The 24396-nt window shown below is 42.8% G+C and overlaps 1 protein-coding gene across 1 annotated transcript; it reads left to right on the top strand.

Moving 5' to 3' along the window:
- Window positions 1-316: 316 nt before the first annotated feature.
- On the top strand, window positions 317-22990 carry mtnr1al (melatonin receptor type 1A like; the record flags this gene model as incomplete). Its single annotated transcript, XM_080746807.1, has 4 exons — window positions 317-617; window positions 18826-19042; window positions 21749-21995; window positions 22685-22990. 4 exons carry the CDS (start codon window positions 317-319, stop codon window positions 22988-22990), a joined length of 1071 nt encoding a protein of 356 aa, XP_080602933.1.
- Between the last annotated feature and the right edge of the window lie 1406 nt (window positions 22991-24396).

Consider the following 24396-nt stretch of genomic DNA (forward strand, 5'->3'; position numbering starts at 1 on the left):
ATGAATGAAACACGGGAGCTAAAAAATGATATCGCGCTGAGATTTTAGCACGCATTTGAAGGCTGCATGAAAACTGCCCGTACACAAACCTTTTTCACTGACTCTGTAAATAAATAAGTGCCTTTTTATGTAACTTTAGGACCAGGTCCTACTTTAAGATAACATAATACTTTGTCGACTAAAGACCTGCATAACAGACGAACTGGTTTAAAAGCACTTTGCCATGGCTTCTTGTTCGGAAACTTTCGATCTCAAAGGACATTTCGCGTGCCAGTCGTCGTCGCCAAGCGGGACGAGGTGGGCGACCACCTAAAAAATGCACCTCCATGGACGGACCACCACCACCACCATGCAGGTCCTCAATGCACGGTTCCTGCCGCAGCTGATGTCCCGGCCGCTGGAGGAGCAGCAGCATGATGACCCGATGGAAGGGACGGCCAGTCCCCGGTGGAACGCCACCGTGGCCGGGGGAGGAGAGGGCGCGGAGAGCCGGGGACACTTCCCCTGGGTGGGGACGCTGCTGTCCAGCGTGCTGATCACCACCATAGTGGTGGACATCATCGGGAACCTGCTGGTGATCGTGTCCGTCTTCAGGAACCGAAAACTTAGGAAAGCAGGTAGGCTGCTGATATTCAATAGGGGCAGGGGTCTTCAACAGGGGGTCCGGGACCTCTAGGGGGTCCTCCAAATCCTTGTGTGATAGAAGCTTTTTTTTTCTCTTTTTTTTATATTAACCACTTGAACCCTATAGCGTCCATATTCGGAGAACTTTAGCCAAACATAGCAGATCTACAAGCTCACAAGCTGTGAGCTTGTAGATCGGCTATTTTCGGCAAAGAGGTTTGGTGTAGAGGGGAAAAAGAGCAGACTGGGTACAGAGTGAAAGTTCAAGTTTATTAAGTATTGACGGTTCAAGTGGTTAAATATCTGAAAACACAAATTGACATGAATCAAAAATACACTGATGACTGTGCTGTCAAACGATGAACCTATATGGAATCTATGGGTAGTGGCTAGTGGGGGTCCCTGCTTCATCTCTTTCTCGACTAAGGGGTCCTTGGCCTGAAAACGTTGAAGACCCCTGCAATAGTTTAACAGGAAAAGCCGACCTAAAACAAAGTCGACCCAAACTTGTTTCCCAACAGGTCTGTGGCCTTAAGCTATAGATGCAGAATAGACTAAAATCAAATCTTTGCTTCTGGGGGTCCCTGGAACAAAATATTTTGCGATGGGTGTCTGTGGCCAAATACATATCATGCTGGGGGTCCTTGACATGACAAAGTTTGAGAGAGAAAATGATATTAACATAAGTTTATTTTCAGAAAACTGTTAGGATTTAGAAGACATTTGTAGAATGCGCTTATCAGTGGTTAAGGACCCCCAAAATGTGTTTTTGGCCGCACGGACCCCCCATCTCAAAATATTTTGTTCCACGGATGGACCCCTATTGCAAAATATTTAGTTCCAGGGACCCCCAGAACAGAAGCAAACATTAGATTTCAGTCTATTCTGCATCTAGCTTAAGGCACAGACCCGTTGGGAAACAAGTTTGGATCGACTTTGTTTTAGGTCGACCTTTCATGTATTCCTGAATAGAACTGAAAAGCAGCAGATCTACAGCTCGCAGCAGATCTACAAGCTCGCAGCGCGGCACTCGGTGCCGCGCTGTGAGCTTGTATATCTGCTATTTTTCAATAGATAAAGTTATTAGGGCACCTCCACCTTGGGCCCCAGTCACTCAGTCCCACTTTCCTACCCCTTGTGACGCCCCTGTCTGCCTCACATAGCCTATTATCTCGTCTAATAGGCTAATTCGACAGATCGACACCGTCTGATACGCACACACACAACCGACCGAGAGCAGTGCGTGCATTGATTGATTGATTGATTGATTGATTGATTGATTGATTGATTGATTGATTGATTGAATAGGCTACTTTATTAAATTGGATTGGAAAAGGTACAGCACAGTTAAAGTTCACTGAATCACACTGATCATACAAGTCAACTAACAACCATAGCCATACTCAATTCATATAAATTCATATACATCTTCTGGCGTCCTTGATTCCATGGTGAATGAGTCTCTATAGCGCGCACGAAAACGCATCCATCACTGCATGCATGCATGATGCACAAATGGACACGATGCATGTTAAAACCAGGCACGTGAGCCCGTTTGTAACAGTTAAAAAACACATTCCCAGCCAACCAACCGCGGGAACCAATGGACTAGAAATATAGCCTGCCCCATTGCAATTTCAAGCAGTGGCGTCAGTTCAGAGAAAGGTATGGCGCGCGTGCAATCGTCATGTTGCCATACCTTAGCAACAGGCATGATACATTTAAATAAGTAGGCCTACAATTTATTTTTTCCCCCGTTTCTACGGTTTATTGGGCTGGATATGGCAGCCTGGAACGCAGTTGTTCAAGCGCAGCTAAACTTGGCATGTTAGTAAACGTGCCACAATTAACAATAATGCATTGCACCTGTGCAGCTGACCTGCGGAACCTGGGAATATACCATTCTGCCAAGATGGGGAGAATTTAATACTTGTTAAAGTGATCATTTTTGTAAAATGTTGCATTTGTAGTTATTTTACTGTAATTTTACAACCAGCACAGATAGACAAAGAGACATTCATGGATTTATATTTTAAAGTAACTTTTATTTTCCCCCCTGGACCCAGGGTATGGCAGCTGCATACCGCTGCCATACCCAATTGACGCCCCTGATTTCAAGTGATCAGAATGTTGTATTGGCTCTCCCTCGTGCTCCAACTTGGTCTGTTAAAGCACAATATCACTTTTCATTCAACGTATACGTTTTGTGAACGGTCAGTTTGAATGGATTCACTGTCGAGCAGACAAAAAGAAAGCCAAATAAGCCCTGAAACCTTTCTCATCGCTAGAAATAACTTCAGTTGTAGGGTATAACTTGTATAGGCTATACCCAGGGGCGTCACAAGGGGTAGGAAAGTGGGACTGAGTTACCAGGGCCCAAGGTGGAGAGGGGCCCTATAGTAACTTTAGCTATTGAAAAATAGCAGCCAAATAAGCCCTGAAACCTTTCTCATCGCTAGAAATAACTTCAGTTGTAGGGTATAACTTGTATAGGCTATACCCAGGGGCGTCACAAGGGGTAGGAAAGTGGGACTGAGTTACCAGGGCCCAAGGTGGAATAGTAACTTTAGCTATTGAAAAATAGCAGATATAATAGATCTGCTATTTTTGAAAAGTCGTAAAAATGTGCGCAAATCTTTGAATATGTATTTTTTAAGCGAACATTTGTAACTCAAATTTTGCTTCCGGGGAGGGGTCCCTGGAACTAAATGTTTTGAGATGGGGGTCTAGCTGTGGCCAAATACATATCATCTTGGGGGTCCTTCACATGAAAACGTTTGAGCACCACTGACATAGAAACATAAGTTTCTTGCACAAATTTCACGATTTTTCAAAAATAGCAGATCTACAAGCTCGCAGCGCGGCACTCGCTGTGAGCTTGTATATCTGCTATTTTTCAATAGTTCACATTCATGGGGGGCCCGCAGTGAATCCTTGTACCCAGGGCCCAGAATTTGGTGTGACGCCCCTGGCTATACCTATCGCATGTTAACTGATATAACTAATTAACTAATTGAGACCTTGTGTTGTGAAGGATTGATAGATCATCATAACACCCGCGTGGAGTAAGCTAATTAAGTCTACAGAGATTTGCCATGTAGGCCTAGAATCTTCAGATAAGTAGCCTATTAGCCTAAGGCAGGGGTCTTCAACGTTTTCAGGCCGAGGACCCCTTAGCTGAGAGAGAGAGATGAAGCAGGGACCCCCACAACCTGTTCATAGATTCCATGTAGTTTCATTGTTTGACAGCACAATCATCAGTGTATTTTGGATTCATGTCAATTTGTGTTTTCAGATATTTAACCACTTGAACCGTCAATACTTAATAAACTTGACCTTTCACTCTGTACTTAGTCTGCTCTTTTTTCCCTCTACACCAAACCTCTTTGCCGAAAATAGCCGATCAACAAGCTCACAACGCCTCGCAGCGCGAGGCGTTGTGAGCTTGTAGATCTGCTATTTTTGGCTAAAGTTCTCAGAATATGGACGTTAGGGTTCAAGTGGTTAATATAAAAAAGGAAAAAAAAAGTTTCTATTACACAAAGATTTGAAGGACCCCCTATAGTAACTCTGAGGACCCCCTAGGGGTCCCAGACCCCCTGTTGAAGACCCATGGCCTAAGGTGTTATCTTAGCTGCATGGTTAAAATCAAATTTCTAAATAACCCATTAGACTTTGCAGTAGGCCTATTAGCCTACTGCCCTACTCATGGGTTTTACTTAAGTAAAAGTAGCAATATGGCAATGTAGAAATACTCAGTTACAAGTAAAAGTCCTGTATTCAAAATATGAGTAAAAGTACAAAAGTATTGTTATCAAAATGTACTTATAAGGTACAAAATTAGAAAGTAGGCTACACATTATTCAGAATGTGCCAGTTCACACGTTTTCAAATGTGTAGGCCTACAAATATTTGAAAATAGCAGATCTATAAGCTCACATCGCCACACATTTTGAGCTTGTATAGATAGATCGGCTATTTTCAAAAGGCCTTATAGCCTAGGGCTGAAGTGGTTAATGTTTTGTAATAAAAATCTACAAAGTAACTGTGGGGCTGTTAAGTCTGACATCATTTTGTAGGCAGAGGAGGAGAACTTTTGGGGCCAAAAGGCCCCAGCGCCCGTGAATCTTTTTACTATTATTACTAATTACTAATTTTTCTTCTCTTTGTTGTTGAAAGGAAAGTGGTAGAATTATACTTTAGTCGTTATTTTTGTCTTGGATCTGTTGAAATAGCAAGGTACAGATATTGATAATAAATCTGCTTGGAGCCAGGTCTGACTACAAAATGATGTCACGGCTTAAAAGCCCCATAGTAACTCAAGTCTTAAAATAAATGTAGTGGAGTAAAAGTACAATATTTGAATCCAAGATGTATAGAGGATAGGCCTGCAAGTAACGATTATTTTCATAATCGGTTAGTTGGACGATTATTTAAACGATTAATCGATTAATTGGATAATGGCACTTTTTTGCAGTTACCTTTACAATTTAGCTTGAAATTGTTTTAGACATTTTTTAACCAACAATAAAGACTATAAAAAAAACTTCCTTCAGAAATAATAGCCTATTTTATTGACTGTATATACTTTGACTGTACATAACTGTACTTTTATATTTGATTAAATTGTAACATATCTCTAACTTAAATATTGTTTTTATTGTTATTCATTCACATGTTTTATTTTACATAAAAGAAATTCATTCATTCAAGTCCAGTGGTTTTCAAAGTGGATTCCTGGGGTTCCTTTAGAGGGTCTAAATTAAGTCTGTATACAGTACAAATGGAACCAAATGAACACTAACGGGTCCATTTGGTTCCATTTGAACACCAAAATATAGGCTAATACTGTACAGTAAATTGCCATTGATTTATTGTTCACACTGTCGGCTGTTTGTAAACTTAAGAGCTTCAAGGCTCACAACTTTCACAAGACACACCTCCGCCGATCTGCAAGCTCACACAGCGTCATGGATGCAAGGTGCTGTGGGCTTGTAGATCAATGGTGTTCCTTCCCTGCGTTCAGTGCATTATACACCGTAGCATTAGGTAGGAATGCACAGCAGCAAAAGAGAGCCGCACATGATACACCGCATTTAAGATTAAACAACGTCAAATGTAACCTGTTTGATGCAAAACATCCAGCCGCGTTCGTCCATTAGTTCAACGCGGGGACGCGTCGTTGTGTTGAACGTGCAAGTGAAACTACTGTGCTATGCTACTAGCCTGAGTAGCAGCCTGCTACGCTACGCTATGTTCCGTGGATTGGCCCCGTCACGCCATCACCTCGCCTCTCATCTGGCCGGGCAGGCCATCGCAGGACATGGAAAACCAGTGGAAACCACTCGAGAAGCGTACTGACAAACCAATCCACGGAACGCAGCACAGCAGGCCGGCACCCAGGCTCATCTCCCCCTTAGCTTAGTAGCCGTAAAGCTACATCTAACGTCTCAAAACAGCCACGATTCGTTGCCGATAAAAATCGATAATCCAATTCGTTGGCAACGAATTTGATTACCGATTTTTATCGATTTAATCGATTAGTTGTTGCAGCCTTAATAGAGGAGTAGAAGTAAAAGTATTGGAAATTGGAAATACTCAAGTAAATTACCAATACCTCAAAATTGTACTTAAGTATACTTGAGTAAATGTACTTACTATAGTGTACAGGACAAGGGCAATCGGTTGTCAAACAGCTTGCGTAGCCAAAGCACTTTAGGGACCGTCTATAACGCAAACGTGGAGAGGAAATCAATTTTTTAGCATCCTAATTGTTAGGGCTCATTCGGCAGCATGCATGGACACCCATAAGATATCTTATTAAGAGCACTTAGTTAGATGTGCAAGGGGCATGCCCTGCATAGCCAACACTCCAACACTTAATGGAGCAGGGACGTGCAGAGAATGTTAGAGAGGCAGGGGCAGGGGACATTTCTAAAAGGGCCTTTTGGTGAAAATATTGAAAAATAGCAGACCTCCGAGGTCGGCTATTTTCGGTACTTAATACCACACTAAACTAAGCATAATCAAGCCAATACTGGAGATATGGCGTAACGGCAGGGGCGGAGCTACCGGGTAAGCTGGGTAAGCGGCCGCTTACCGGCCCGCGGACCACGGGCCGGCCGTCAGACCATCAGATCACATGGATCTTTAGTTTAGCCTATTATTTGGACGCACTTTGCGTTCTCCGCCTCTAGGTGGGGCAGGCGGGCCCATTTAAAACTTCATCATCATCATCAACAGCTGCCCATTGTCACACTTACATCATCATCAATCACTTGTCAGTCAACACAAGCCAGCTAGCCTTCAGCAATGCGTTGTTTATGCATGGCTTAATCATGAGCGGAAATGCATATAAACTGTGCCAAGCGGTGATTGTCAAAATTGAAAAGGGTTAAAAACTAATTGAGAAGCACAATGGGACAAAGGAGACTGTCATTGTGGCTCGCATACGGGCCCGGTGTTCACTTGTTCCGCCAGTGCGTAACGGCATGGATTTCTACACAGAGAGGGCAATTCTTTCAACATAAGATGCTGCATTCAAGTTCAGGAGAGTTTGGACAAGGCAATTATCTTGAATGCTGCCTTCAGGTATGGCATGGAAAGAGGGCATTTACATTTCTTTCACCATAGTAACAGCTTTTACGCATGGTCTGGAGAGGGCACTTTTTACAGACGGATAAAAGGGCGGGGGCTCAAGCCCCCTTTGATGTCTATGTGTGCACTTGCCTGCAATGGAGCTAATTCCAAGAATGTTTATCCATATTCATCAGCAATTTGCTGTACACATCCTCACATTAAAGCAAGATTTCTTGGAATTCTCGGATATTTAAATGGGGCCGGGGTTACGCAGGGTAAAATCAGGTAGGTGTGTGTTGTTTGTTTCCACAAAATAACGACTTTAATTAACCACTTTACAATACAAACCCCAAAATCAATCTTCCAGTTCTAGGCAACACAGAAGGGGGGGGGGGGGGGACTTTTTTTCTATTCCACACAACTCCTCTAAGTTATATTAATGACATAGTTCAATATTGAAAATGGGTGGTCTTCCCCTTTAAGGTCTTCAACCTTACAGCGATGTGTTGTGAACTTGTAGATCTGCTATTTTTGGCTGAGATGTTTGTTGTAGCCTAAAGAGAAAAGAGGGGTCCTTAACCACTGATAGGCACATTCTACAAATGTCTTCTAAATCATAACAATTTTCTGAAAAAAACTTATGTTGCCATCAGTGTTTCGCAAACTTTGTCATGTGAAGGACCCCCAGAATGATATGTATTTGGCCACGGACCCCCATCACAAAATATTTTGTTCCAGGGACCCCCAGAAGCAAATATTTGATTTTAGTCTATTCTGTATCTAAGGCCACAGACCCGTTGGGAAACGAGTTTGGGTCGAGTTTGTTTTAGGGCGAGTTTTCCGGTTACCGCGCTGTTGATTACTGTGTGTGTGTGTGTGTGTGTGTGTGTGTGTGTGTGTGTGTGTGTGTGTGTGTGTGTGTGTGTGTGTGTGTGTGTGTGTGTGTGTGTGTGTGTGTGTGTGTGTGTGTGTGTGTGTGTGTGTGTGTGTGTGACACGATCTAGCTTTGCATGTGAATGTCGAAACCGGACGATTCTTTTTTTCCTGATTTCATGGCACCCATGGGCATGTTTCAGACCATCGATTTTTTCAAGGTCAAATTTCAAGGTCAACTCTGGCATTGTGTACCTTTGGAGGTTAAAAGACCTGCATGAATCCAACATATTAGAAAAGATAGGCCTATGTAGGCATTTACTGTATGTCAATCAAGTCTATGAATCTGTGAAATCTATGAAAAGGTTTAATCTGCATCATGTGTGGGGGTCCTTCTGCATCTCTCTCTCAACTAAGGGGTCCTTGACGTGTATTTCTTTTTCACACAAATATGCATAACAAAATGAATAAATGAAAAATAGATATGATTGTAATGTGACAAATTGCCAGTTTATATTCCTGGGAGGTTAATCCCAGGAATCTAAACCAGCAACCTGATCACACGCATGAGGATGATGAATCTGCAAGCACTTGATTTCCCAATTTCTCAGGACACAGTCCTGACTGAGAAAGTCCTGAGTTGGCTATTAAGCTATTATCCAACAGAAGAGGACCGTGAACATTAAGAAAGAAAAGTCTAAAAAGACAAAATGCTGTCTGACATGATGACATCCATTAACATCTGTTGAAAAATGCATCCTATTCTCAAAGCACATAGCAGTCTATCTATGCCTGACAGTGTGAGAGAGGGAGATGGTTGGAGAGAGAAACAGAGTGGGGAGGGGATAGTTAGTTTATCTATATCCAAGATCATTTTCGTCCTGTCACTCATGTGTCCAAATCTGCCAAACACAGAGCATTAGCATCTTCTGAACCCTACAGCCTTTGAGCCTTAACCTTATGTGACAGAATGACAAACTAGCAATAGCTAGAATCAATGCATAGACAGGAAGCCAATGTCATGTCCCAGGGCTCACATTGTGAGCTAGTAGATCAGAAAAAAAAAAAAAAAATCGCTTTTTGAGCGGTTAAGGCCTTTTCACACAGGCGCAATTTTCAACCATTTTCGCTCACTTCACACTGGGTGTGATTTTTGTTGTATGAAGAAGTATATAGGGCAGGGAGTATTATATAGTTGTTAAAATAACAAATAATAGTTTGGGGGTGTGAGCCACCAGTATAAATGCTTTGTTTAACAGGTCTAAGTGTCCCAAAACAGACGGCCCAAGTAGGAGGTACAGTAGATACTAGGAGAATCAGGGGTCATTGCCATTCTGGCTTGTGGTGGACATTTTTGTTCAAATTCTATGCCACGGACATACAAATTTGTAGACAAAAACAGAAAGAGCTACTAGCTAGCCCTAAATGATCAGGTTTGTAACTCTAAGAGTGTACAAATGGTAATGGAGTTATGGGAGTCTCCTAGTGGACTGTGCCATACTGTACATCATACGTCATTGCGACCGTCAAGTCACAGTTACTATCAAAACCTCCACCGGCTGTCAGTCAGTCTGTCCGTCACACGTCACGTCACACTTTTGCCCTACTCATATCTCCGCCACTATCCATGCCAAACTTTGCACACACACTCCTTGGCTGCCAAACCAACCTCATTTCTCGCATGGCCCTCTTCTAGCGCCACCATGAGGCCGATTCTTGTAAAACACATTTTTGGACATTGCTCCTATACAGATTTTGCCCTAACATCACGCAAAGCGGTACACAGTATATCTAAAGTCATGTCATCAACATGGATCTTTCCCATTTCCCATATTCCCTCCCGATTGGCTACCATTGCCTTCTATAGTTTGTGTATGTGACCTGACACGCTTATCTTCCGATTTAGGGAGTCTTACTGGTAATAAATGTAGGACTTATTCTGTAGAAATATAAAACATAGAAGTAGTCTTGCCACGGACACATTTGTCCTTGCACGGACATATTGATGACCCCTCTATAGGAGACACATGTGGATATACATACCCATATCCCATTTGTTACTGTACCTCTTTAATTAGATCCTCTCCTCTCCTCTCCTCCTCTCTCCATCTGCATGTCTTGTGAGAGACTAAATTACCTTATCATTAGAGATGCACCTACTGTCACAGTCAATCATGTCAATGTCAGACAAGGCAGATCTGACAGATCATGAATCTCATCTCTCCAAAGAAACACCCATTTTGATTACCTTCATCTGTCGAGTCCACATATCATCGTTGTTTGTATTAACAAGAGCTTGTGACTAGATACATATCGTCACTGTCGGGCAGAAACCTTGTATCTCCAAGTTTCAAATGTGTAAATTTTTTCGCAAAGCAAAGCCCTGCTTCATCATACAAGGCCGTCGCGCAAAAGTAGTGAAAACAGCAGATCTACAAGCACACAACGCCTCGCGGTGCGAGGCGTTGTGTGCTCGTAGATCGGCTGTTTTCACTAGTTTAAATCATTTTTAAAACGATAAATACAAAACAAACGGTTTTGGACATACAAGGTTTCCACCCGACAACGACGACACATAACATACGATTACAAGAGATGATGTGTGAAAGAGAGAGTAAGAAGGATTCTGTGGGGAAGGTTTCTGTCTGTAAATGCGACGGTTTTATATCTCACACCATCACCAGAAACTGCAGCGCACTTTACACTTTTGTGTTTTGTGCTGTTGCACTTTGATCTGTTCGGTTGTATTCTGATCTGTTGTTCTCTGATCTAATCTGTTCTGCTTTGTGCCTTTGGAGAAACCCGGAAATTCACACACTCACTCCCTAATTGACTGATTCACTGGAAATCAATCCACTGCAGGAGTTATGAGTGAGTTTGAGCTTGTCATTGATTTCAAAGCTGGCCAGATTATTGTCTCTCAACCTTTCCACAGCTCAGCAAAGCTCTAGCCATATCCGCACTGCATACACTTATTGACTGGCTCTAAATGTCACAGATATGATCATGTAATTTGAGGATGCCATGATGCAAAGAAGTGTTGGACTCCAGCCCAGAACACATTAACATGGAGAAAATAATCATCATAAACCTAACTTATAGTCTTGGAACCCCCCTCCCCAACCCTCCCCAAAATGCAATACATCCCTTTATATTAAAATTGCCGGGCGGGCTGCGGACCTGCCGTCAAGCTCATGTCACCATGACTCTGCATAAATTACAAAACAAAGTTTAAGAAGTAGTGAAAATAGCAGATCTAAAAGCTCACAATGCAGCACAAAGCAACGCACTCTGAGCTTGTATATCTGCTATTTTCACTCACTTGTCTGGATCCCGGCAAACTATTGGCAAAACGTCAAATTTCTCTTTTGGGTCTTGAGCTAAAAAGTTTGGGAACCACTGCTTTAGCAAGCAAGAACTGAAGGACCTTCTTGACTTTGTGGATGATGAGTAGTCCATGATGATATATACACAGAGTACTAGTAGTCCATGATGATATACACAGAGTACTAGTAGTCCATGATGATATACACAGAAACTTTATCCACACAGTGGCTCAGTTTGTGGCCAGCTGTCAAACACTTTAATGACTGCTGGCGTGCGGTCAGAAGTTACTTTTTTGTCACTTGGAGAAGACAGCTGCTCACTATCAGCACTTTTGAAGTGCTTTGCCAATGACGAGAATGGTCGAATTGTGAACTCCAGGCATTCCTAATGTTTTTTTGTGAATAGCCTAAAGCTTTTTAATGACTGAAAGCTTGAAGCTGAGAAGAATGAGACAACTCTGTGGCGTTTTAAGCTCATGTCATGACCAATCTAAGACTGAAACTTGAACAACCGTCAAAGGAGCTTTTCTTGTTTCTTTCTTGTTCTTCTTCGAGACAAGAACGCTCCTTCGGCGTCGAAGTGACAAGAGATCCTGTCACAAGTTCAACTACAGTAAGTGGACAGTGATGCCAAACATGACAGCTGTAGCATATTTTCTTGATCATCCCAGTCAACAAAGCTTTTCGAGGAGAGACTGATAGTGGGGATGGGATTTATGGTTCTTTGAAATGAGACGGATCTCTGGGATTCCTTTCAAAGAGCTGTTCAAAAGACTCATTTTAGTTACTCGTCACTTTGTAGATTTTGATTGTAATCACAAATCGCTGAGTTACTAGGGCCCAAGTTGGAGGGTCCTTTAGCTATTGAAAAATAGCAGATATACAAGCTCACAGCGCGGCACCGAGTGCCGCGCTGCGAGCTTGTAGATCTGTTATTTTTGAAAAGTAGTAAAATGTGTCAAAATGTTTAAGCGAACATTTGTAACTCACATTTTGCCTCTGGGGGGTCCCTGGAACTAAATATTTTGAGATGGGGGTCCGTGGCCAAATACATATGATTTTGGAGATTCTTCACATGCAAAAGTTTGAGCACCACTGACATAGAAACAGTTTTTTCAAAAAAAACCTTAGAAGGATTTGAAATAAGACACCTAGCACAAATTTATAAGATTTTTCAAATAATAGCAGATCTACAAGCTTGCAGCGCGCTGTGAGCTTGTATATCTGCTATTTTTCAATAGTTAAAGCACAAAATAATGTGTAATAATGCGTTCCCAGTTCATGGGGGGGGGGGGCCACAGTGAATCCTTGTACCCAGGGCCCAGAATTTGGTGCGACACCCCTGCACACACACACACACACACACACGCACGCACGCACGCGCACGCGCACATGCACGCACGCACACACACACACACACACAGACACACACAGACATTATCTTCTCCCTCTCCCATGTGTCCTGCACTGTCTCGATCCTGGCAGCACTTTTATAGATACGAAGAACACAGCTAAAATCTCTATAGAGCAATTGAATGATAAACCTGTGATTTGTGAAGTGCTTGTGGTTTTGCATTTCGAACATTTGTCATTTTGCCAACCTCTATGCCTCAGAGATGAAGAACAATGAACTTGGGATAATGGTCTCCCCCCCCCACCCCCACTGTGGATAATGGCAAATTGATATAGTGTAGGGTTAAAGCCGGAGCATCCATGCACCAGAGGTGACAAATATGCCCACAGTTTTGTTGCACCTTCATTTATAACAGAAATGTCAATGTATATGGCATAATAATAAGGGAGAGAAGGTCACATATTCTTTTTTATCAGGTAGACCAGTGTTTCTCAACCTTTTTTTCTCCATGGGCACACTTTTCATGTCCCAAGAATCCATGGGCACACACCAACATAATACGAGGGTGTAAATATCGTCACTGTCGGGAAGAAACCTTGTACCTCCAAGTTTCAAATGTGTACGTTTCTTCGCAAAGTAAAGCCCTGCTTCATCATACAAGGCTGTCACACAACAGTAGTGAAAACAGCAGATCTACAAGCACACAACGCCTCGGCTGTTTTTACTAGTTTAAATCATTTTTAAAATGATAATTACAATACTGGCTTCCTTGCAGTTTCAAGGGGCACACTTGACCCTTCTCAGGGGCACACCAAAGGTCCCCAGGCACAGTGGTTGAGAAACACTGAGGTAGACAACCGTGTTAGGTGCGGGGTATTCTCTTCAGTTGAACATTACAAAGACTCGAGAGCAAATCTCACTTTAGGCTTGGACCACTGGCGTGGCTGATGCAGCCTGACAGCGCGGGTTCGATGGGGAAATCTCGCTTTTTCGACGGCACATCATTTCGACTAAGGGTTAGGGTTAGGTTTAGGCATAGTTTTACTGAGGTTAGGGTTAGGGTTTGGGTTAGGTTTGGGCATAGTGGTTAACATTCACCAGGTTAGCATTCACCAGTGTCGGCAGGTTAGCATTTCACCAGGTTAACATTCAGATGCTATGTCGAACATGCTCCCGGATTCGATTCCCTATCCTGATGACTGTTGCTGCGTGCCCCCTCTCTCCCCTTTTCAGTCTACTGTAATCTATCAACTAGGAAGGGAAAGATGGATGGATGGATGGAATAAAGTCAGACAAGTACTATATAGTTTGGTTGCCCTGCAGGTGCAACCAAGGCAAAAAAAGCCCCCAAAAGATTGTAAAAATAATAATAATCTCAGTTTAGTTCTTGCCTGGCGTTGCCAGCCTCTATCACACACTTCGTTTTGGGAAGAAAGTCTGGGATTTCAGGAAGAGCTTTCATTTCTACCTCATTGCCCCAAACCATGTGCCCCAAGCCTACAGAAACCACGTGCCCCAAGCATACAACCCTGATTGGCCAACCCTTGAAGCTGGTTGAGGAAATAGAATCTCAATCGATCGGTGCCAGACCGTACTACAACACCACTACCGCCAGGGGGTGGTGTTGTGTTCGGTCTGGTTTATTAACCAGGCAAGTTTAGCTCTGGAGAGGAGAGGAGAAGACAGGACAGGACAGGACAGGACAGGACAGGACAGGACAGGACAGGACAGGACAGGACAGGACAGGACATATTAAAGAGGTGGTGCCATAGTTTTGTACTTTTTATGTTTTGTATGTGTGTATGGAGTTAACATTACTCTAATAGACCTCCAGCTGTGGTTATAATGTGCACATTTGTCTTCCCTGTGTATTTTTGGTTTCTTCCTGAAAGCTGAAACCCTCTGAGTCAAAAGGCCCGATCGAAAAAATAAGCGAACATATACAGTATATGTGAAAATAGACAAACATTTGCCAAACATAGCGGATCTACAAGCTGAATTTGTACATCAGCTATTTTCAGCAAAGACATTTGGTGTAGAGGGGGAAAAGAGAAAGTAGAGACCCAGCTGGGAGTAATCCCGGTCGATGAAGTTTCTAAAACGGCTAGTTCCATTCCTTGATTCTGATTGGCTGGTTGCCGTGGTATATGAGACTATAACCCACACCTTGAATCAGTTTATATCAAAGCCAGGTGCGTTATTTCTTTCCACTGTGCCGTGAGGCTGAACTAGAGAAGCGAGCGTTTGATTTTCTCTCAAATCCTGCCGTGCGGGTGTTTCTAAGCACCGCCCGCATGCATAGGACAGTGACTGAATGGCTCCGGACGGGGCTTGTAAAGGCGAAAAGCGCCTCTATTCTCCAGGCACATACTCGGCTGTTAGTTTAGGTTGCTATGCTAGCGTTTTTGATGTGATGTTCACCCACAAAGCAGCTAAATCTGGATGAAAATAAACATGTGTATGGATCGAATATGGTTCTTAACATGAGACTGATCTAACGCATAAGTGTTGTTTCCCTATTTTTTGGCAAAAAGAATGACTTGACTTTATAAATACACACTGGCTTCCGTATCCGTCCCTGGATGTGGCTGGTAAACAAGGAAATGTCTCTTCCTGGTGGCGGAGAAGTGTACCTTTTTCTTTAAATAATGGAATGCTATTATTTTCATGTTGCAATATTGTGACTGTTTTAGAAGAGGGTCGGAAACACTCGGCTGGCGCCTCGTGTTTCCCAACGCCTTTCAGCCGGTGTATACTACCCCGGGAACCACTCGCCTCTTGTGGCTTATTGCTTTAATATACACTGTGAAATGGCAGGGGAATAAGACGCATCTCTCTCCCATAGTGTAGGCCACTCACATAAGAGGTGCAGGCTGTTAGTGGGAATACTGAGCGTGCTAATAAAGACAAAGCTAGGACGAAATGCATTATGAATGGCAGCTAACAACTCCACACCACAACCTTTCTCTCTCTTGAACCCTCGTCTGTTTATTATAATAGCCACCTGTGACATTATAAGAGGGGGGAGTTGCTGTCAGGAATAGTAATGGAGAGAAATCCTAATAATGAGGGGCTAAAATCAATCTCTAATAAATATTGAATGGTACTTGAATGGCACGTACTGCATTGTTGCTAAGCTCCTTCAGAACTCATCTTGTGATCATTAAAGAAATTAGTCTTTGTAGGCAGACATGCGGAGAATTGTCAATCAAAGGAATGTGCTTGTTCTGTGACTTCTCAATTACAGACATTTTGCTAAATAAACAAGTATTTGCCAGTGTTGCTGACTTTGGTGGCATAGTTAATTTTTACAGCTTTACTAATGGATGGGTAAGGAAAAAAAGATCACTTTATTTCCTGTGAATCTGCCTGTGAAGTCCAGTCCAGACACAACAAAGTATTTCACCTATAAATCGAGTTCAGTCTTCAGGGGCATCAATTGGGTATGGCAGGGGTATGCGGCTGCAATACCCTGGGTCCAGGGGGGGACCCAGGGTATTGTAAAATGACATATTTAGCCACTTGTAAGCATGCCCCCAACCACTGAAATAAGAATCTCTAAAACAATATAAAGAAGTAAATTTAATCAATTTAACACTCATCTTTTATATTCTTTAATTACATTCTAAAATATGAACCCTTGTCCTTTAAACAAAATGAGGGGGGAGTGCATTAACAATTTAACAGATTAAACATGACTATTTTGTGGTTTACAGCCTGGTAAATCAAAAAATATCTCAAAAAAATTCAAATATGGACTTAGAATGTTATTTTGTCTCAGGTACTCAGTTGTTAGTCTTCAAAACATGCTTTGCAGTAAAGGGTGGGATTATTTCACACAGAGGGAACGTCTCCCTGCGAGGCCTTGGGCCGGTCACACCTCCAACGGTGTGGACTATGCATGGCATCGTCCTCTTCCCTGAGCCAGGCCTAAACCTGACCGCATACCAAATAAGATGTTTTGCTGCAGGGTCTTCAGCTGGGGACCACCATTCATGGACGTTTCGCTCTCTTATCCAGAACATATCCTGGTGGCGGGACAGTGAAAAAAAGACATCTCCCTGACACTCCCTGCAGCTCAACTTATTTTGATGTGTATTTGCTCAGTCTAGGGTTGCATTGGGGGTAAGTCCCTGCGACATACTAGCGTCATGTCCAGGGGGTGTACTTGGACATCAAGCTGCCTCACGCTATCAGAAACAAGAGGTCTCCTGCCCTATGGGCCTCATGGCTTGGCAAGGCTTACTTACTTACTTACTTACTTTGCTCATTCTGGATTAGATCCTAAAGGTGCTTGGGAACATGTAGAGAGTGTCTTAAAACAGTGAGTCACCATGCTCTTTGTTTCATTGCAGTTTTCCTTGTTGTTGGTCTAATAAACATGCTTTGCGGTAAAGAGTAGGCCACCCTTGGTGGGATTAGAATGTAGGCGTTTAGGATTATATACACTCTGTGTGTGTGTGTGTGCGTGCGTGCGTGCGTGCGTGCATGCTTGTTTGTTGGTATTTAGCACACAATGAATTTCACGTGCCTTTTACTTGAAAGTTGAACCTTGAACCGAGTGTATGTGTGTATAAAGTATAAAAAGATTAAAACAAAACAGGCACAAATGACAAAATTATGTCCCGATCTCTCACATTAATTAAAAAAAGTCTTATTTACATGCAGAGTTAAGCTCTGGCATTTAAGTGAAATGTAGCCTAGATATTTTGAGATGCTTTTGTGGCTTTATTACATTTTAGAGAAAAAACAAAACAAAACGTCATAATAGCTCCAGTGAACAATTGATCAGTGCGAAATGACTTGCCCTCACATATATTTAGTATCATTTTAAACTTGAAATACAATGTTATTTTCAGTCAGTTCTAACCTAAATAGCTATTATCCCAACGTTTTCCTTGCAACATAATAGACAGACTTATGATATTGCATTTCTGTGGGTCCATACAGAGACAGCGCTGCATAGTGGAATGCATTACCCTTTAATGATGCCAAAAACAATCAGCTGGAGTTGATGGGCTGCTTAATGATCCGTTTTCCATTCAATTCAAGTTTGAGGAACATGGCCTTGTTTTTGCACTCGCTAATTGATTTGTTTCTAGAGTTTAGTCATTTTCTGGTCTCTTCCAAATCCAATACATTGCCTCTGTGTTCTTGCCATTCTCAGCTGTGCACTGATTGAGCATTGCGAAACCTAAAGAGGTGGTGCCATAATTTTGAACTTTTTCTGGTTTTCATACGTATGATGTTGACAGTACTTCATAAGACCCCCTGGTGTGGTTGTTATGAGCAATTATGTAGTCAACCCCCCACCTGAAAAACAGGCATACTTAATGAACTCGTGGGTGTGGCCTCATAGAAGTAAAGTAGGTTCCCACACTCATTCACCCTCCAATCTCATTCGTTCACAATCTAACATACTCCTTCATTCTAATAGTAAAACCTATTCTTTTTAATTTACAAGGCTGAGGAAGACCGCTAGGTCGAAACGTCCGTTGATTCTGTCCAGAAGAGGTACATGAACCATGAGAAAAGGATATTCCTTGTGTGACATTTTCACGTCATATTCGAGCCGTGCACCTTAAAGACTTAATCTGGAGCATTGCAGGCTTTCTGCTTTATTGCAGTCATCTCTGTAGTTTTTTTTTTAAAAACAGAACACCACTCACTTTACCTCTAAACAAATGGAGGTCCGTGGCCTAATGCATATCAATATTCAATTAGGTTGTTGATCTACCTGACTGTGTCCCTGACAAACCCCTTTGTCTTCTTAGTTTTTCTTCTTAGTTTTTCACTCTCAAAAAGCGCCTGCAATGTAGTGCATTTAAAACTACATTGCAGTGCACATCATGGGGTGATCACTGCTTGCCTCCTGTGAATTGTTTTATTTTTATTTTTGTTTATTTTCTGTTTATTTTGTTGCTGAGTGACGTCAGCAGACAAAGTGACGTGAGTGAGATGAAAAAACCTGGGTGAAATGTGCCCAATCTCAACAGGAAACAACGGTATGTGCACTTTAGGCCTATATATTCCACGCTGACTCATCCATGTTTATCTGTCTGTCTGCAGGGAATGCCTTTGTGGTGAGCTTGGCCCTGGCCGACCTGGTGGTGGCGCTGTACCCGTACCCTCTGGTGCTGACGGCCATCTTCCACGACGGCTGGATCGCCGGCTACATCCACTGCCAGATCAGCGGCTTCCTGATGGGCCTCAGCGTCATCGGCTCCATCTTCAACATCACCGGCATCGCCATCAACCGCTACTGCTACATCTGCCACAGCCTCAAGTACGACCCTAGGAACAGAGAGATATAAGGAAAAGACACTGATGTGTTTTTTGGCACCACGGCTACTAGGGATGGGTATCGTCTGCGATACTTTTAATGGTATCGATCGCATGACGTCGATACTATCGAGTATCGGTTCAAGTAAAAACGAACCTCGTTTCGATACTCTTGCACGCACCCCTGGCCGGTCGCATCTGTAACAGTTGGGCTACTGAGAGTTTAATGACTGCTTTAGTAGGCTACACTTGTTACTGTGGAAAATAGCCGACAATAGCCTATAATGTTTATTATTATGATGTCTATACTCTCTGCTCTTGACATGAAAATGGCTGAATAACTGGCTTAATAACCTATTTTGGTGTGTAAAATAGCCCATAGAAAAAGGCAAATAATAATTATAATAATAATAAATAAAAAGTATCGAAAATGGCATCGAAAAGGGTATCGTATCGATTCCCAGGTATCGAAAAAGGTATCGTATCGATTCAAAGGTGAACGATACCCATCCCTAACAGCTACCGGTATGTGCCATGACACTCTCGGTGGCAAGACTCGCACCGGAAGTTCGGTGAATGACATTATGAGTCTATGAGAGCCGACTGGACAACTCATGAACAAAAAAATAATAATTCTGAACGATAGAGACCTTTATAAAATACTCGGCTCAGGAATATAAAAGAAAACATGCCACACATTGTTTTCTACTGTGTTGCTTTTCGGTGTGTATGCTGTATAACATTATAGAGGCATCTAAAGAGCACAAACTACGTTTCTGAACTAGCTAGTATCGCGAGACTCTCCACCATTCCCTGTCTGGAATCCAAATATCGCGATAGCTCAGAGACAAAAACTATACCTGCCGCTGTTTAGCTGCCTCAATAACATTATGTACTGTGCACATCGAAAAGCAAGTGTAAAAATACCTTCTTTTATATTCCTGGAGCGATTATATAACAAAGGTCTCTATCGTTCAGAATTTTGTTTTTGTTCATGAGCTGTCCAGCCACGCTCCCATAGACTCCAATGTTATTCATTGAACTGAGAGTTTTGCCTCCGAAAGTGTCATGGCTAGGGATGGAGCCCTAAACAAGGGTAGCGTGATAACCCGATAACAGATTTATCGTGTGTTCTTTGTGATTTGGGAGTTGTGGAGGATGAGTTTCATTTTGTTTTTCACTGTCCACTGTATCATGACCTCAGAAATTCCTTATTTGAAAAAATGCAAACCAAAAGTCCAGAATTGTTTTGGATGTCTGAATGTTCTATGTTACGCTGGTTGTTCAATAAGGACGTTTTTCTTTTGGCAAATTTCATAGAGAAGGCATGGCAGGTGCGTTGGAGAACATTGTACCCTTTAATAGCAGCATGGACTATCATTGGACTATCAATGTGTTCTTCTTAAGCATTTTTGTCTGTGGTGTATCTTGGTGTATGTATGTATTATGTTTGTGAGTGTCTTGTAAGCCCTTGTGGGCTGGGCATCATTTGGTGCAGGACACATAAACAAAAATCTCTATCTCTCTATTGAGTACCACCCGGTATCAATAAGCTTTGGGCTTATCAAGCTTGTTATCGAGCATAGCGGCCCATGATGTCTTGTTTAAACAATCAAGATAAGAGGCAAATTATTACAGTACTATCCATAATATAAAGCTATTTAACAGTTATTGCACACTAATTAATGATCGTTTTAATGATATTTAATGATATTCATTACTTTTGTCAATTGTCATCTTCATAGATGGAGGTCAGCCACAAACTCAAAGTTGCAACAACTGGCCAAAAAAGATATATGCAGTTATGTTCTGAATTTGTCATCTCATATCTTTCCACAAAATATTAGAAAACGCTCAATAGTGGGCTCGCTAAAAGCCTGGCTCAATAAGCAGGATCGATAATGTTAAATAAATTATTAAGTTAAATAAATATGGATATGGTAAATGGTGCATTTATATAGCGCTTTTTTCCGAAGCACTTTACATGGATTGTGCATTACATTCACCCATTCACCCACCGGTGGCGGAGGAAACCATGCAAGGCACCAAACTGCTCACCGGGAGCAACTAGGGGTTCAGAGTCTTGCCCAAGGACCCTTCGACATTCACTCAGGGGGAGCCCAGATTCGAACTGGGAACCCTTCGGGAATTCCCCTTCGTGCTCTAATAACGGTTTCTCTACCCCTGAGCTATGCCAACCCTGGATAAATCCATAACCAAAATAAGACAGAGACGAGCCAAAGGACTATCAATAAATTGCTGTATTTGAAGGGAGTCAGACAAGGAAGACAAACAGTGAGCATATACCATCCTAGTGGCAGCTTGGTAATGCTCTCTCTTCCTAGATGGAAGTTAACATACACTACAGTATATAAGGAATACAGTATATGACAGTTAGATTGTGGGACTCATTGATTCGTTCCCAGATCATAACAAGAAGACAGAGACACGTAGTGTTGGTAACTTTCCACTAGTGACATACAGTATAACCAAAAAATGATTTCGTAGTCAGGGCAACCAAATGGTCTCCTATACTGTTCAGAGTAGTTCATAGAATATAACCTTTTATGGTCATATGAGCCTCATATACAAATCATACAATTATGTATCATAATTCTTATCAGATAAGGTGCTTATTATCAATAAAAATTAATGAGCTCCATCCCAAGTCATGGCGCATAACCGTGGTCTTCTCCTCCTTCTCCTATAGGTACGACCGCGTGTTCTCCAACGGTAACACGGTGTGCTACGTGGCGCTGGTGTGGCTGCTCACGCTGCTGGCCGTGCTGCCCAACTGGTTTGTGGAGTCGCTGCAGTACGACCCGCGCGTCTACTCCTGCACGTTCGCACAGTCGGTGAGCTCGCCGTACACCATCACCGTGGTGGTGGTGCACTTCATCGTGCCCATCGCCATCGTCACCTACTGCTACCTGCGGATCTGGATCCTGGTCATCCAGGTAGGGGTGGGGCGATATGGTGATAAATATCGTTCGTCGTTGTCGGGTGGAAACCTTGTATGTCCAACACCGTGGAGGCGTTGTGTGCTTGTAGATCTGCTGTTTTCACTACTTTTATGCGACGACGGCCTTGAATGATGAAGCAGGGCTTTGCTTTGTGAAAACATTTACAAATTTGAAACTTGGAGATACAAGGTTTCTGCCCGACAGTGACGATATGCCTTTTCAGAGATATCGTATATATCGTGATACAACGATACAATATATAAAAAAACAAAAACATTGCAGAATTCATTTGAACCTGCATTTTGGTCTAAATCGGTAGTTCTCAAACTTTAAAATGTCAAGGTCTCCCCTTAACTCTGACAGCATACAAATGGGATCAAATGGACCCGTAAGGGTCCATTTAGTTCTGCTGTCAGTATGCTTAGTATGCTGTCAGAGTTACATAGTTGTAAGGGTCAATTTAGTCCCTGGACCCCACTTTGAGGACCATGGTCTAAGTGGTCTGTTACTCCTTTTTCTTTTAGTTTTTGTTAACTTGCAGGTGGTTGTACTGTTAAGTAACTTGAAAAATAACCATAAAAACCAACATGAAAAAGAATCGTGATGAGATCGTGTATCGCGACACAGCTCGTGAAAATATGGTGATATTGTATTTTTTCGCCCACCCCCTACCCTACATCCAGGTGCGGCGGCGGGTCAAGCCGGACACGCGGACGCGCATCAAGCCGCACGACGTGCGCAACTTCCTCACCATGTTCGTGGTGTTCGTGCTGTTCGCCGTGTGCTGGGCGCCGCTCAACCTCATCGGGCTGGCCGTGGCGCTGGAGCCGCGGCTGGGCCGCTCCATCCCCGAGTGGCTGTTCACCGGCAGCTACTTCATGGCGTACTTCAACAGCTGCCTCAACGCCGTCGTTTACGGCGCGCTCAACCACAACTTCAGGAAGGAGTACAAGAGGATCGTCCTCATCATCTTCAAGTTCCACTGCTGAGGAGGAGAGGGCGCTGTTTCTCAAAACTTTCACATTTCAAGAGTCGACCCCTTAACTCTGACAGTGTACAAATGGAACCAAATGAACCCTAACAGGGTTACAGACTTGTATGGCTCAGTTTAAACGCCCTTAAAGGAAACCACAGAGACCCTGGAATCCACTTTGAGAACCACGCTGGGATGGGGGGTGGGTATTTTTAAGGGGGCCAGGCTTGGTGTGAGCTTATTTAAAGGGACATGGAATTGAAATGAGGAAGAGTGCAATGACTTTAAAAGAAAGTTGTCCAATTTTTTTAAACGGAAACACGGAGGCAGAAAGTAGTGCATCGGGCGACGCAAGGAAAAACACATGAAGGATACGAGAAAGGCAAAGAGAATCACTGTGAACCATCACAATTCAAGATCTGAACACTAAGATCTCTTACAACCCTGTATAATAGTCTCAGCTTGTCTGTGCCCTTGGGAATGGAGTTGTTTGGTTGTGAACAAGCGAGAAAGCGAGGGGCGACTTGTATTGAGCACAAAATAAGGGCTGAGGAGAAGGCGATAAGAAGTGAGAGAAACAGGCTTCGAGAGAAAAGACAAACGCAGAAAAAAGGCAACAGGGAGAGCGAGTCAAGATGGGAAGGAGATAGTCATTTTAGTGTCAACACACAGGGGCGTCACACAGGGGGGGGGGGGGAGAGAGTGGGACTGAGTTACTAGGGCCCAAGGTGGAGGGGCCTTAATTATTTTTTACTTTAGCTATTGAAAAATAGCAGATATACAAGCTCACAGCACGGCACCGAGTGCCGTACTGCAAGCTTGTAGATCTGTTATTTTTGAAAAGTTGTGAAAATGTGTGCAAATCTTTGAATATAATGTATTTTCTAAGCTAACATTTGTAACTAATATTTTGCTTCTGGGGGTTCCCTGGAGCTGAATATTTTGAGATGGGGGTCCGTGACCAAATACATATCATTTTGGGGGTCCTTCACGTGAAAGGGTTTGAGCACCACTGACATAGAAACAGGATTTTCAAAAAAACCTTTGAAGGATTTGAAATATTCAAAGACATTTTCACGATTTTTCAAAAATAGCAGATCTACAAGCTTGCAGCGTGGCAATCGGTGCCGCGCTGTGACCTTGTATATCTGCTATTTTTCCAATAGTTAAAGCACAAAATAATTGTGCGGGGGCCTGCATTGAATCCTTGTATACCCAGGGCCCAGAATTTGGTGCGACACCCCTGTCAACACAGATGGGTACAGAGACAAGACGGGAGCGGTGCTCATGGGTGTTTTTCTTTTGCCCTGTGGTGAACAACAAGGCCACCGGCATGTTAACTCTGTGTAGTGCGGGGCCTGAAGGGGAGACAATGCTAATTTCGTGCAAATCAGTCCAAATTTTGCACAGATGTAGCCCAGG

This window comes from Nannobrachium achirus (assembly GCF_963921795.1).
Source record: "Nannobrachium achirus genome assembly, chromosome: 17".
Taxonomy (NCBI): Eukaryota; Metazoa; Chordata; class Actinopteri; order Myctophiformes; family Myctophidae; genus Nannobrachium; species Nannobrachium achirus.